Raw genomic sequence first — 16,993 nt, forward strand, 5'->3', positions numbered from 1 at the left:
GGCAACTGCATAGCACTTGAGCCAACATCTGCAGCGTCTGGGACATTGCCTTGTAACAGGCAAATTGTTCCCTTGCAATGAGCTTGTCTACAACGCGCCTTTGAATCCCAGCCTTTACTCTTTCCTAGTTTTTGTTTACTGGATCTCCTTTAGTACTCTCAACAGCAAAATGGAAAATAAAATGGTATTGTCAACTGCACTGTGGTTACCACGTTTACAATAAAAAATAAAATAAATAAAAAAACATAACTAGGAAGGCAACATTGCAACTGTGTTTTAGTGCTTGCAGCCGCAGAGAAACCACAACCAGGGGCCATATGGAGCATCTCACAGTAGGAGTTGTGATTTAGGATCGGTTTTCGCTTTTCAGATCACAATGAATAATATTACATGGATATGGGGAATCTAATCCACTGAACATTCTCAGGCTGTATGTATTATGGCTAACAGTAAATGCTAACGCATTGGGTATTTATAATCAGTCTCGGAAACCGTCCCTCAGTGTCTGACCATCACATCATTCTTTCCTTTTTAACTTTGAAACAGTTTGGTTTACCTTTTATCTTTCAGTTTAGAAATCATTTTGCATTTGGAACTTTGGCCCAATTATCTTCAGAAGATCAATCTTACATAGTTAAGTCTGTCCCAAGTGGTACTCCCCCCCCTATATAGTGCACTACTTTTGACCAGAGCCCTCTGGGCCCAGGTCAAAGTAGTGCACTAAATGGGGACTAGGGTGCCATTTGGTGCAGAACCAATGGCATAGTAGTTGGCAAGATGGCACAACCATATCTGGGACTCAGCTTTGACACATCCACTTGGGCTGCAGTTTCATCACATGCTTCAGTCTGGTCTCAGTTGATTCAGATTCGCCTGGTTGCCGCTGAAGACAAATTTCCAATGCAGGCTGCCGTTACAGATGACATCCTTTTGATTAAATCTGAAATTTCTCCCTGGCCTTTTTTTATTTATTTTTTGCCAGGGAGTCATACTGGGACCACAAGTCTCTTTTGCAGAGGAGCGCTGCGTGAACATCAAACAATTGCACTATACATATCCATACTGAACAAAAAGAAACACAACATGCAACAGTTCATATAAGGAAATCAGTCAATTAGGCCCTAATCTATGGATTGCACATGACTGGGAAGCGGCGCAGGCCCAGCCAATCAGAATGAGTTTTCCCCCACAAAGGGCTTTATTACAGACCAAATACTCCTGTTTCATCAGTTGTCCGGGTGGCTGGTCTCAGACGATCCTACAGGCGTGGTTTGCGGTTGTGATGCCAGTTGGTTGTTCAGACAAATTCTCTAAAATGACAGGTGGCTTATGGTAGAGAACTAAACATTACAATTTCAGATATTGCCAGAGAATTGATATGGTGATATTATGTAAAAATAATGGTGCAACACATTTTAAAACATGCGCTTTCTCCCGCATTGGATACGGTCACTGTTTCAGAACCGCGGACCATCTTCAGTTCGCTGTAGAATTGCCGCCTTTCCCCATGTTGCTATGTGCGTAATAGCAAAATTAACCAGCATATCTAGATTGAGAACAACGCAGTGGAGGGAGCAGCAGCAGAGATGAGGAACCATCCCTTGCCTTAGCCAATCTGGCTAAACAGATTGAGGAGAGAGAGGAAACCAACTTAATTAGGTTGAAGTCTATAATCAATATCCTAACTTAAAGCCAGGCACATTTATCATCCATATATCTGACATAAGACAGATCTAGCTTCTGTTGCCTGTTTGAGTGTAATAGCCTACTGATTCCGTGAGCACCAAGCCTCATGCAATGGCAAAATGTCGGATAAAGCGATTTCACAGATTCGGCTGTTTTTTAATCTTTGCTATGCTGTAAAAGGCGGTACAATTTTTCCCCCTTAGAACAGACTGGTATTACGTAGTGTTTTACACTTTTCCAAACAGGCAGAAAAACAATATTGTAATGTAACAGCCCATTTTTCTTGATATTATAAAGTAATGTCATCATTTGTAGTCTTGTATAACCACCATGGAGCTGTAGGCCTAAGAGCGTGTCCTGTTTAGTCTTAATACCGTAACTTACTTAGGCTTCTATTTCAATATATCGGCTGTATCGATCGTTCATGGCAACACACAGCATACGAGACATTCACGCTTTGAAATGCAATCAACCATTTTTTGTTTTAAAATTAAACAATTAACATTAACCTAAACAAACCACAATTCATGAATGCATGCAACTGTTTAGTTTGCTGTAAAAAAACATCTTAGATATTGTAATCTAACAGCAACTGTTTGGAACACAATACCCACGCAACGCTTACTCCTATACCCTCCTTTTTCTGGACATCCAGTAGTTTCCACAACTAAGTCAAATGTCTTCCACAGATCTGACTTCCCTCCTGAGCAACCAGTAAATATTCACCCATTTCGATTTTCACATCCTCTGCATCCATTTTGCAGATTTGAGTAATAATCAATTTATTGATATGATTATGATAGGTCAGGCCCTATTGGTTGCATGCGACGCTGTCATGTTTCACGTAAAGTGAGCAAGAGTTGAGGGAATAGGGACGTTTTTTGTTAACAGAACTTTTCAGTCAAACAAAACTAAATGGCTGAAATTGTAGCTTCAGCATGGACAGCGCAATAAACACTTGCTGTGTTGCCTTTTTGCTGCAGTAGAGAAGATAGCGAGACAGCATGCGCCGGTCACATCGTCATTTGTCTTATTTAATCAAACAGTGTGCTTAAAGCATCAGCCCAGCTCAGTGCATATGTAGTTTATTTTATTCAAACACATAGGGTGTGACTGGAACAACACATTTAAACATTGACAGAACAGGACTCTTGATCGACCAAGAATTTATTTTTTAGTCTGGGACAGCCCATTGCTGTTTAATCAGCTTCTTGATATGCCACACCTGTCATATGCTCACTAACAGGGATGTGCACACAATGAGAAGCTCTTTGAATTTCTGGGATATTTTATTTCAGCTCATGAAACATGTGACCAACACTTTACATGCTGTGTTTACGTTTTTATTCAGTGTCACACACCAATTACACTACATGAAATGCAAAGCAATTATATGGGAAAAATTGCATTCTTCAGTAAAAAGGCCCTCTAACATCCGCATGAATTGCCCTAGAGGCTCCAACTTCAAGGAGTTTTTGAGATCATTCCACATAAGGTGCAACTTTTTAATGTTTTTTAAAGCTGGTCTACTTAACTGAAATTGGCGGTCATATTTATCAATTGTATCAGAGTAGGAGTTCTGATTCAGGTTCGGTTTTCCTTTTACATCACAAAGACAAATTTACATGATCAGCACTCCTACTCTGAGATGCTTGATCCAGCTCCTCAATGGCCTGGATAGGTGAAAGCACTTTGACCCAAATCAGAAGGCTAGTTTGATCTATAACCATAATTATTCAACCTATCCAGCGCTTTCAGATCAGGGCAGAGTGAAAGGGCGATTACCCGATTGGTGTCCACCCCATATTTCCCCATTTGCTCAGCTTGAGGGAACCTTCTGTTTGTGAATCCATTGCTTCTTCAACTTCTCCGCCTTTGCTTTCTTCTCTGTGCCTGTAAGGATATGACATCATGGGTAAGTAATCCTTCCCGGATAACATACTTTATACAAAACCATTTAGTAAACTAGGTTGCAGTGTGACCCAAAGAGAGCCAGATGCAATTCCATAAATCACATTACTACTGATGCATTTTAAGTCGTGGCAGCTATGTAGAAATTGTGTATTGACTGTGGAATAACTGAGCCAACCACAGCTTGTTGAAGGATGTAGGAAACTCACCCCATTTCTTATTCACAAACTGCATGGCCGCACTTTTATTTGGGCCTCTCTTATTTTGAAGGGAGAGAAGTTCATTGTCTGCAGCAGAGAGACAAATGCTGATATTAGAACAGGAGTATACTACAAAGGAAGCTAGATCTACTCACGATTTTCTAAAGCTAGCCAGCTCAGGCTTCATTCACTACAAAAGTGGATATTGCTCGTCTGCCTGCCGCTAACCGTGGCAGGCTTGTAACTGCGCGTGATAGACCAGGTGGTTAGTCGAATGCCGAACTCTTCATTGTGACAATGCTGAAACCTTAATCCATAGGCGAGTCAGTGCCACATTTTCATTTGTGCCGAAATCAAAATGGGGAAAAAACGATTGCAAATTCAGCAGGCTATGGTGTGAAATAGGCTTTTATAAGTGCACCAGCACTTTTCCCCCACTCCTATCAATAAAATAATTGTATTACGTCAAGCTTTACTGTGTGACGTTTCAAATGCATTCTGTCATTACTAAATGTGTAATGTGATAGGTATTAACATTACAAAAATATAAACGCAACAATTTCAAAGATTTTACTGAGTTACAGTTCATATAAGGAAATCAGTCAATTGAAATGAATTCATTAGGTCCCAGTGTATGGATTTCACATGACTGGGCAGGGGTGCAGCCATGGGTGGGCCTTGGAGGGCATAGGCCCACCCACTGGGGAGCCAGGCCAATCAGAATGAGTTTTTTTCCCCCACAAAAGGGCTTTATTACAGAGAAATACTCCCCAGCACACAGATGTGCTTCTTGATAATCGGGTGGATGGATTATCTTGGCAAAGGAGAAATGCTCACTAACAGGGATGAAACAAATTTGCACACGAGAGCTTTTTGTGCATACATTACTGGAATTATTTTCCCCATGGGTCTCGGCCGGCTGCGACAGAGCCTAGACTCGAACCAGGATCTCTAGAGGCACAGCTAGCGCTGCGATGCAGTGCCTTAGACCACTGCGCCACTCGGGAGGCCCACAAATCAACTCTTTCGTCAACCAGATCTCCCCTCTCTAAATTTCAGATATTTTTCATCTGTCGCATGTGCGGTGCGCTTTTGACAACGGTTTTCCCGCTAATTGCATTTGCCTATAGAACTTATCATGAATTGTTATTCCATTTTTTAAGCTAAACATTCTGATCTTTTGCATCAGCTGTTGAGATGAATACCCAACATCGAAATATAATCTGTCATTGTGAGTACTCTGGGTGGGCCCTCTAATCAGGTTACGCACCCAATGCATATGGGTCCGTAAAATTTCTCAAATGTCCGTTAAATTAAAAATGCTCTGGGTCAAATGTCCAGCGCCACATTTTCCAAACGGAAACTGAGTATTCATACTTGTCGTCCTCCGACTTCCCGGGCCATACAGTCTGGCCTGTATGAAATCCATGGCTGTCTGCTGTTGGGAGTTGGTTGAAGATTGGTCCGCCATCCTCATTACGCTGTAGTTCCCCTTCAGACTGAAACAAGAGGCGTGTGTCATTAATGGACCGTTCCTAGTAGAGAAGCATTAGAATGGATTTTTTTCTAAAGGATGCTTGCCTAGTCGAACCTTTACAGGGGAGCTACACTGGGGCGTTGTGGAAAAACAGTAGGTTCTTCGCTTCTACACTGGATTAGTAACTTTTGCAGAGTGTGAGCCACTTTATCAAGTGTTCTCGAGCGTGAGCCACGTGTCATTCTTAATAGAACCACCACAAGCCTCTTACGGAGCCACGCTTATGTCCAGGTTTCAATGAAATAAATGGGCTCATCTCACGCAGGGCAAAAGTTACATCCAGTGTAGCATGTTAGACATGCCTTTATGGCTGCATTTACACAGCCAGCCCAAATATGATATTTTGACCAATTATTGTCAAAAGATCAAAATTGGGCTGCCTGTGTAAATGCAGCCTATGGTACCAGAATTCAGTTTTACCTGCGGATATTTCCCTTGAATCCTTTCTTCGTCTCTTTCGATCCTTCGCTCCCCTCCTCCCATGAGCAGCTTGCCTCTTCATTGTTGCTGTCAGCTGGGATTAAGGTTAAAATAAGCCAATTTAGTTTTAGAAACTGAAGCAATAGCCATTTAGCAATTTGTTGAAAGGTAAATGATAATTTCAATAAGGAAGAAACGAGACGGCTACTTAAATAATCTGAGGTGATGAACATATCTACCTTGATCTCCAGGTAGCTTCTGTTTTCTAAAGAGACGGGTTAGGAACAGTTAGTTTCATATGCCAATATAAAGGTATATCATCATTGTTGCATATTGGGATATAGGCTTATGTGCACTTACTTTGATGGCGCTGTGTCAATTTCTTCTAGAATATGTGCAGGGAGAAGTCTTCTTTTCTGTACAGAACAACATGGAAGAGAAATTCCCTCATCAAAATTAGAACCGTTTGAGCCTTTGGCAACTGAAAGTTGAGAGAAATAAAACATCTCAAAACACTGCCTTAATGCAAATTAACTTATTTGCTCTTACTTCCGACACACATTGTGCCAGCGGTTAGAGCGTTGGGCCAGTACCCGAAAGGTCGCTTGTTCGAATCCCAGAGCCAACAAGGTTAAATCTGTTTGTGTCCTTGAGCAAGGCACTTAACCCTAATTGCCCCAGGGTTGCCGTGGATAATGGCTGGTCTCAGGGGGAGTTGGGATATGCAAAAAAACCAAATGTCCAGTTCACACGTGTGAAATAGGACATATATAAGCACCAGGATAATAGCCTGCTTTTGGCTGTAACAAAATAGAAAAGCCGATTTTTAAATAAAATTGTCCAGGAGAAGAAAAAAAACATTGCGAAATTCTGCTTTTTAGCCTATTCATTTATGGAAATACCAGTTGATGTAAATACATTTGACCGGTCATACTCATCGTTCTATAGGTTAATTTGTATAATTTAGTGGAATTAAATTGGCACGTGTGTATATTTGTTATGCATCTTGTTTATTTCTGGCAGACAGCTATTTTAAGCCCAATAAGTTTTGGCCACAATTTAAAAATATACTATTTTTATTTCTCAACTGGTAACTAAAGCACACTTCCCATTCAAATGCATAAGCAACGTAAGGCAGGCGGCTTCATTAATGCATCACACAACACTTTGCAATTAGCTGGAGGCAGTATGCATTTTGAAAACATGTCTACTTGTTTGAAACCTGAACGTTTTACTACATACAGTATGTGGCATGCTTTACCTTGCTTTAATGTAGCCTAGGCAATATCCGACCATATCCGTGGAGGCAATTACTTTATAAAGACCGCCATGTGCCACTGAAACAAGTAGTCTATTTCGCATACGTTCTATTGGTTTTGAACTTTTCATTGTCCGGTAGACAAATGCACATTGGCGCGTAGACTGTCTTGTGTGCATTGCTGCGCTAACGTTAAGAAATAATAGGTCAAAAAATGCAAGCATGTTGCATCAGATTCATTTCTTTTTTTGACCCTTTTTCTCTCCAATTGGCAGTTACACTCTTGTCCCATCGCTGCAACTCCAGTACGGACTCGGGAGAGGCGAAGGTCGAGAGCCATGCGTCCTCCGAAACAATACCCTGCCAAGCCGCATTGCTTCTTGACACACTGCTCGCTTAACCCGGAAGCCAGCCACACCAACGTGTTGGAGGAAACACCGTACAACTGGCGACCATGCGCCCAGCCTGCAACAGGAGTCGCTAGTGCGCGATGGGACAACCCTAACGATGCTGGGCCAATTGTGCCCCGCCTCATGGGTTTCCCGGTTGAGGCCGGCTGCGACACAGTCCGGGATTGAACCTGGGTCTGTAGTGACGCATCATGCACTGCGTCGCCACCATTTCTGATTCATTGCTTTTTAACATTGTTTTTAAAAGAAAATGTAGACTAGACCTACTGGTTATATGAATTTGGGATCTATTGTCCAACAACTGTCCCAGAGTCTGTTTGGGCTATTTCTTTCTCAACAAGCTGACCAATAGAATAGGTCAACTTTTCTACTATGGGGGATAGTAGATTGCCATATGGACATGTCGCCTATGAGCCTAAGACTAGGGGAAGCTTTTCTTAAGTAAGTGGCACAATTCTAAAGCCTAATTAGCCTATACAGAAATATATTACATCAAAATAGGCTACTAAAGCATAATTTGACCACAGAGAATCATTAGCTTCACCTAGCCTTAATTTTTTTTAAATAAAGTTATGGATTGTTTTAAATTACATTGCCTGCAGTCAGAAGGAAAGGCAGCGTGTGCAATTTGGGTTAATACCACATAGATGATTGAGTTGTGACTGTCAGTAAAAAGTAGAGGCCCAGCCAGGCATATCACCATATTTCAAAACATAATCGTGGGAAAATTATAGTTTGGAAAGCAAATGGCTATTGCTGTAAAGAGAAGACAATGTAAAGACTAGAATCGGTATAATACGGTGAGTGAGCACATTCACTCATTATTGTTAGGTCAGTGACACTTACCTTTGTTTTTGGACAATCATTTTCCATATTTGATGCGTCTCCCCTTCTCATAGGCATATTATATAGACAACACCGTTTCTATTGATCTGTTAGCCAGTGTCAGCAGAGTAGGCTACCGTGTCGTATTAAAAATGATTCTGCCAATGTCTCCGGTCATATAAAGTGTAGTAGAATTGCATGAAATGTGTGTTTTCCCGTGCAGAGAAAAACTTCTGATATAGCCTATAGCACAGGCCTCTACGCTATACGTGCTCAGCCATGCATTTACTTTTTTTGTTTTTGCACAGTGATTGAGTTATATTAGCCTAAATGATGCCTATATAATCTGCTCATCGCATTACAGAAGTCTGCAAATCCAATGATCCATGGAATGCTTTTAGAAAAGGTGCCATTTTGCTGGTGGAAATGTGCTTCCCCAAACTCTAAACACACGAGCCGACTATGCAGAGGCTAGTGATTCTGCTGTTCGTTACTCGTCTTGTTGGCCGAGGAAAAGTACATTCGGACAGTTCTCCATCTTCAAAGTGTGCGGTGAGGACACGCGTCATCGCATCTTCCACTTGCATGTTCTGTTGAGGTGAATTACCATCTCCCCTTCTCATGTGATTTCTGTCATTCTGAACACCGTGGGTGGACTCCCTAATCAGGTTACACACCCAATGCATATGGGTCCGGTAAATTAAAATGCTGCCGGACCGCGGCCACATTTTCATAACGGAAACCTTGATAAGGTTTCCGTTATTAAATTGCGACAGACATAACGTCAACGTTACTGTGCTAAGAACATTGAGACAGTCCTACCTTCTGTTCTTGAAACAGCTCCTGTCTCTTCCTTCGCTTTTCTTTGAGCAACTCTTTTCCCCTGTGAACAAATGAATGTGTTACCTCAGGCTAGGCATTTTTTATTTTACCTTTATTTAACTAGGCAAGTCAGTTAAGAACAAATTCTTATTTTCAATGACGGCCTCGGAACAATGAGGTGGGTTTAGAACGTCGTGAGACAGGTTAGTTTTACCCTACTGATGATGTGTTGTTGCAATAGTAACACTGCCTTGTTCAGGGGCAGAACAGCAGATTTGTACATTGTCAGCTCGGGGATTCGATCTTGCAACCTTTCGGTTACTAGTAACCACTAGCCTACCCTGCTGCCCATTGAAGGGTAACTCTCAACCCCAATTTCAGCCTTTGCCCAAACCCTTAACATTTTCCAAAAATGAATTCAGGTGAGAAGTTGGGGGGAATTGCTCATAAATATCTCAATACATTCTCACTAAAGCATACTTACCGGAAGTCCACTAGCATGCTCTGATAATACAATTATGTGCATTGTGAGGAAATATGGCTCTGGACAGTTAGCTCACAGTGGTAAGGTGCCGAGTTCCTAGACATCTACTGCCACTTGTGGTGTAAATTCGAATCCCCCATGGGGTGCAATAAATCTTTGAAATGTGGACTCACATTTATCGCAGTATCGTGTTGGGAAGAAAATGCAATCATAGCTTAAATGAAGGGCTCAATTCAATCCAACCCAGACTGCAGTGTTTACGCACTAGCTCTTTTTCCAACGGTCAAATTAACTCATATTGGTCTTGGGTACTGTGTAAAAACCTACTACTACCAGGGTGACCCCTCTCACAGGTATTGGATTACTTTTCAGAATTAGAAGTGTGTGGGCACGGGATATAGTAAAAAGATCTTCCCCATGTGGGATTAGAACTCACAACCATTGAACTATGAACCAACTGTTTGAGCAGACCAATCAATCATATTTTTCCAAACCGTTATGACATGACCACCATTGACATCAATTTCTTGTTATGATGGATGTAGCTACAAATATGAAAACAAACATATAATCCTCAACCTCCATAGTATGAAACGATAAGCAAAAACATTGAATTTGGTCATAGGCAGAAATGTGCCTTAATGCCTTTTGAATTGTGTAAGGTCAGTGGTCTAGTCAAGGAAGCATCATGCAGAATATATTTGCACACCTCATTTACCAAGACCATTACCAAATAAGGCACGCGGTCACCTGCTTTTATAGCAAGCCATGAGGTGGTACTACTCAGCACATATAGATGGAAGTGTATTTCATACCTATCACCTCCCCTGATATGAGTATGACTTAGAGCAGGGATCATCGAGACAATTTTCTTTCTTGAGTGGATGGTCAGGGTGCCAGAACATAATAAAATATATCGTTAGACTACAAATTGACCGCAAAAAGCCTAAACAGATAATATTTGACAAACAATCATTTCAAACCTTGATTACATTTGGGTACATTGTCCTGCGTAGGGTGCCGTCTATCGGGTGTGAGGTAAAAATGGGTGTCCTGACTCTGGTCATTTAAAATTCCATGGCGCTTATTGTGAGACTAGGGGTGTTCGCACCGGTGTCATGGCTCAATTCCCACCCTGGCCACCTCATCACCCCCCTCATTCCTAATTGGCACAACTCCTCACCTCTCCTCCTGACAGCTGATGTGTGTTGAGTTCTGGCACTAAAAAGGTTGCCGTGCATCACTGAGATGGGTGCAGCTCATTGATGGTGGATGCGGTGAGTTTCCCCCTACTATGTAAAGCGCTTTCAGTACCTCAGTTGGTATTAAAGTGCAATATAAATCCAATCTATTATTATTATTATTTGTATACGATCACGTCTCTTACGCGTGGGAATACTTGGGAACCGATTGTAAAAACAGCAGGAAATCAACTCCAAGTGATTTACATTTGGAAGTATTTTATGCCCAACAATAAAAATGTAACAATGTTTTTTGCTCAGAAAACATGGGGGCCAAATTGGGAAACCTAATTTAGAGGCAACCTCTCCACATCACGATTTCAAGAGTAGAGTTGAACCGCTAGGTGGGCAAAATTATCTAGATTTACTACTGAAAGACCAAAATATCACCGTTGCAATATACAGTAAAAATGAAGACCAGAATTGATGTGTTTTACTAGAAATAAGCCTAAAACATATGGTTTTCGATTTTTAAAAAAAAGTGATCTCATCATTGTTACTCTAACTTAACAAAATACTACTGTACCATGAGGAGATAGTTAGCATTAGCAGGTAGCTAGGCTGTACCTTTTGGATGTCTCTAACGCATTTTTCATGCTCCGTAGAGCAGAAGCCTTTGACTCTTCGAAGGTCACCTCTTCTGGAGGAGCATCGTCGTCGCTTGAGTCCAGATGTAATTGAAAATCATCCGTCATGTTTGCACTATTGAATTTATTTGAGGACGAAGGAGATTTCCTAAGCAGTTTTTTCGCCATTTTAGGTCAATACGTCATCAGTCCACTTCTTCTTCGATGAGGTTTAACTTCTTCTTCAACCAACATTTTTTGCATTACCGCCACCTACTAGACTGGAGTACAACTCCATTCTACTTTGCTTGAAAAAAATAATAAATAAACAAATACCCTGCCATCTAACACAACACTCACCCCACAAAATCTCACATAATAAACAAAAACACCACCCTACTCCACTATTTAAAACTATTTAGTTTCAGGCCAAAAACCTGAAAGGATGAGACACCACCACTTAACACACCCTGTAACTCTTCTGATGTCAAGTCTCGCACACCCAAATACCTCTCTGGAGCTGCCACCAAAACCTCAATCCCTGTAGTACAGTTGATAGCCATTGCTATAAATGCTAAAAATCCAATCTTACTGAAACATATATCACTTGTTGGTTTATCACTCTGTAATGGTACAGCTCTACTACTCACACCCCTCCTCTCAGGATCCCTCCCCCTTAACCCATCTTCCTCTACTTTCTTCACTGCCTCAGCATATGACAACTTCTGCACTACTCTAACCCTGGAAACCTCAACCTGCCTCTCTCACACCTGACATTTCTGATCCCCAGCCCCATGGGCACCCCTACAATTAACACATACCACTACTTTCCCCAATGCTACCCATCATGAGGTTGCAACAACCTATACTATGAATGAAAGTTTACAACGTAGGTGCACACAGGTCGAGAGACAAATTTGAGGTGACAGAGAGTGACACATGGACAGATAGTGACATTCAATAACGCCTTGCACACTCTTGCCTGCATCTAGTTGATATAGGATGTAATCATTAGTTCAACAGTTGCAAACAACAGTTTCTATTGGACAAATTCAGGTAAGTTTATCCCCGTTTTTGTTCCGTTTGCTTCCGTTTAAGAAATGTTTTTCGGCAGAATGAATACACCCCTGATCACGCGTAAACACAGTTCACTTTCATTGCAGCCACGCTGTATTCCTTCTCGCATCTATGGCTCTCCTCCTCTCACCTCTTCCCTTCGCTTGTGGACTTCAATGCCCAACACATCAACTGTATGTGACCAGGTGAAAAAACCTTTTCAAGTCAAACCGCTGCACACAGCCTACATCGTTGTTACCCTATTAGTCACCATATTAGCTAAAGTAACATTATAGTCAGCATAGCTAATAGAACTAACATGTTAGTAAACCCACTACAATCATGCAGAAATGTTAGTGTACAGTCAGTAAGCAGTTACACCGGCGGGCCCCAGTGGCAATAAATTAGTAATACCAAAAGTTTACCTTGACTTGGAAGAGTTCCAGTGTTGTGTTGGAACGTCATAGCCAGCTAGCTAACATAGCATCCCTCTGTTTAAGCAGGGTGTTTCAGCAGGCTAAACTAGCTAGCTGCATTTGCTAGCTAAGTAAGTGAAACTGAAAAAGAATGACAATCTCTCTCTCTATTTCTCTCTTGCTTCTCCTTAATTTGGGAAGAAATTAATTTGTTCAAAACTGTTCAACTTTTGTCTTTCTCTCTCTTTGAGTCAACTACTCGCCACATTTTATACATTGCAGTGCTAGTTAGCTGTAGCTTATGCTTTCAGTACTAGATTCTTTCTCTGATCTTTTGATTGGGTGGACAACATGTCAGTTCAAGCTGCAAGAGCTCTGAAAGACTGGAGGACGTCCCCCGGAAGTTGTCATAATTACTGTGTAAGTCTATGGAAGGGGGTGAGAACCATGAGCCTCCTAGGTTTTGTATTGAAGTCAATGTACCCAGAGGAGGACGGAAGCTAGCTGTCCTCCGGCTACACCATGGTGCTGTTGAGGCTACTGTAGACCTTTGCAAAATAGTGTTTTAATCACATATTTGGTGACGTGATTATATTTAGTATAGTTTAACCCAAATGTATAACTTTTTTTAAAGGTTTTACAATTTAAATTTGTATGAAATTCACTGAGGAGGATGGTCCTCCCCTTCCTCCTCTGAGGAGCCTCCACTGCCATGAACACTCGGAAGTCGGCATATTTCCGAGTTCCCAGTTGTTTTAAATGCAACATTATAACCTAACCCTCCCTCATAGAGATCAATAACAAAGATTATGGATATACTGACAAGATGCAAGCTACTGCTACTCTGTTTATCTTATACCCTGTTGCCTAGTCCCCTTACCACTATACATATCTACTTCCATCACTCCAATATCCCTGCACATGTACATATTGTATTGGAACTGACTTTTTTAATATTTCCTGTATGCTTACTTACTTTATTGTGTATTTCATATTTCCTATTCTTATTTCTCGTGTCTTTTTTTTCTAGTAATACACTGTTATTGATTATTGCATTGTTGGGTTTTGAGTTTGCAAGAAAGGTATTTCACTGTACTGTGCATGTGACATTGAAACGAGATACATGTCTCTTCACCCTAACAATATGAGTCGTTGTCCACAAAGTGGCCGAGCGGGCTGTCTAGCTCCCGCCTATCATGTCTTTTGATTGGTGGATACATCACATTATAGTAATATTATTTTGAATATTTCATGAGGGTTGTTGACGTCAACCACCTGTATTCCATGGAGAGAGACGCAATGCTACTATGAATATGCATAGCAATCTTGAGACAATTCCGATATAGCGTGTTTTCTCAAAGTTGCTGGGATGTCACGTGTCGTACTTATATCAGTACACTAGTAACAACTTAAGCATTACGAAACTTCTCTTTGATCAATAAACCTCATGTAGCAAAGAAGCCATACATGTTTTTGTTGACCAAATTAGACACTCTCATTTACCTCCATACAAAAACTCATTGCTTAGTGGGCGAAGCAAAAAAAAAACGCCACCTATTGGAGGGAGACAGATTTTCCGCCGAGTTGGGCCTCTCTTCCTCTCTGGCAATAGGTAATGGCGTCTTTTTGTAGGCACCAACTCCGCAATGGTTCGTTGAACTAAGCCTACTGGGAAATATAGTTTTTGTAGGGTTTTTGGATAAATGTCCAAAATAAGGTATGTGGTAAACACAAGTTTAGGAGATTTTATACGTTTTGTTCAATTAGATAGCTAATTAAGATTAACGTCACTTTTTGTGAATTATTAAGCATTTTATGTAATTAAATAAAGCACACAAAGACTTCATCAATCATAAAGGTAATGTTAACTGACTGATATTATCTCATAGAACAAAACGGATAATATCTCCTAAACCTGTGTTAATCTCAGACCTTATTTTCGCTATATGTGCCAATAACCTATTCTTTCCCTATAGCAATGGCTGAACAAACCAGAGGTAGGCTAACTAATGTCCGGGTTTTAGGGCTACAAGCTGGCGAGCTCTATTGTCAAAGACAGTACAGTATGGTTTAGAAATTGTGCTATTGTTTTATCTCTGGCGAAACTAGATGGAACCAAAACTTTTACAAGCCCGCCCTCTCGTGACAAGTATGATAAAAAAAAACATGCACATGAACAGATCTAGATAACAGTAAGATATAAATAAAAACATAATGTAATTTAGCCTACGCACTATTGTACGGAACGCCGTTTGGGTCTTTGCGCGTAAAAGATACACGTCAAATAACACAATTCTATAAGCGCAACCATTAAGATTACTGTCAAAGCTGTACAATACCGCGTTGGTAATAAGGCATTATTTGTTCGACCGAATGTGAAAAAGTCTGTGTAAGCATTTGATATTAGATCAGGATCAAAAATGTTTGCAAATATCTTTGATACAGATGTTATCAGCAACTTAAGGGGTAACTAGCTAGCTTTAGCTTGGTACCTAGCTAGCACCAATGCAACCAGCCTGAAAACAATGAACAGTAGAAACTGCAGTCATTTTCAATATTCTTAGCAATGATTTAGGAACCATGTGAGTAAGTATTAGCTAGGTACCCACTTGTTGTTCTGCTATTGAAATAACTAGCTAGCCTGCTACTTAACCCTGTCGCCCAAAACTAACGTTATAAGCATCCAGCTAGCTTTATCTAACTATTATACTATGTATGGCTTGACCGTACCGGGATATGTGTTGTGAAGCTAGCCACAATAAGGGTTAGCCACAATAGTGGAATTTGTGGCTAACTGGTGAAATCATGCCATATTTAGACTAATATTTAGACTTGATAATGTTAAACATGGTTGGAGTGTTGGAATGTGGAGCTATGAAATGGGGTGTCAGTCTACTCGGTGACACCCAGAGAAGACAACTGTGAAGAGTTTACGGAAATATTAGCGTCGTAGCTCATATTGCAGGACTTTGACTGTGGGAAATCACCTCCCCAGTCAGACTATGGTGCGTTTTGACATTCATATTGCACTGTACAGCCTTACCTAACGATTGGGGATCAATGAAATGGGGTATCAGTCTACTCAGTACCCAAGTACTTTTTCCCTAAAGTCCTCAAGAGTTATCAGGCTCCAAAACATCCACGTTGTATTATTTTTCCTCTGGAACAGTGTTCAATACAGATAGTAGGTTGACTGGTACAATAAATGTGGCTCAATTCACAGTTGTTTCAGAGTCCCGCAATAAGAGCTACGACGCTAATGTTCTCTGGGTGTCACGGAGTAGACTGATACCTCATGTCATTGATCCACAATCCATAGGTAAGGTTGTACCGTGAAATAAGTATGCCCCCAATGCAATTCTAAAGTATAATACATCCAGTGTGATTTCAACAGATTTTTGTCAAATTAAGAAATTATTGTATTTTGTTTTTATATAACAACATTCCAACCTCATTTAGCACGATCTATTCAATTATGGCATAATTCTACTATTTGTATTAATTTGTATTACTGTCAATTACATTTTATTTTGAAGGCTAACCGCAAAGTCCACTATTGTGGCTAATCCTTATTATGGCTAGCTTCACATAGATGGGTCCGACCACCATTAATCAAATAAGAACTATCTTATAAATCAGGGTAATTTTAGATGATGACACCTAGCAGCTACTTGATCTGTCCCCCTTAGCTAGCTAACTATAGCTATTGAAACAGATTGTCGTTTTGCTGTGTTTTTGGGGAAGAACATTGTTTGCGTCCATCAGCTAGCTAGATTTTCTACGATCAGCACTGTCCAGAGCTTGGTGAAGGGCAGGTGCGCGAGACAACTTTACCAGCAGCATAGCATCGGTATCGGTGAATCGTTGTGACATGAAATACGAGTGAGAGTGTAATCAATGTGTACTAACTACGTACAAAATTGATGAACGTGTTAAATTATTGTTTGACGTGGAGTCATATTCAGGTCCTGATTGGTCAACAAGCTTATTTGACGTGTCAAATAGTTTTATTTGAAGTGTATCTTAAAGACCCAAACGGCGTTCCATACTATGTATGGGCTATTATTTGTTGGCTATTATTTATGTTTATATCATTTATATAAATACATTGTAAAGAAATAAATATAAGTGGCAAATATCCATTTTAAACATGTACATTTC

General features: G+C 40.6%; 1 protein-coding gene across 1 annotated transcript; it reads right to left on the minus strand.

Moving 5' to 3' along the window:
* Positions 1–3,015: 3,015 nt before the first annotated feature.
* Positions 3,016–11,615, minus strand: nol7 (nucleolar protein 7). The gene is made up of 8 exons (XM_014139115.2): positions 11,362–11,615; positions 9,070–9,130; positions 6,115–6,170; positions 5,994–6,019; positions 5,755–5,848; positions 5,175–5,296; positions 3,807–3,884; positions 3,016–3,579 (listed from the first exon to the last, which is right to left on the minus strand). The coding sequence occupies exons 1-8, from the start codon at positions 11,547–11,549 to the stop codon at positions 3,506–3,508; spliced, it is 699 nt and encodes a 232-aa protein (XP_013994590.1). The 5' UTR covers positions 11,550–11,615; the 3' UTR covers positions 3,016–3,505.
* Positions 11,616–16,993: the final 5,378 nt, after the last annotated feature.

Source organism: Salmo salar, chromosome ssa14 (assembly GCF_905237065.1).
Source record: "Salmo salar chromosome ssa14, Ssal_v3.1, whole genome shotgun sequence".
NCBI classification, from domain to species: Eukaryota; Metazoa; Chordata; class Actinopteri; order Salmoniformes; family Salmonidae; genus Salmo; species Salmo salar.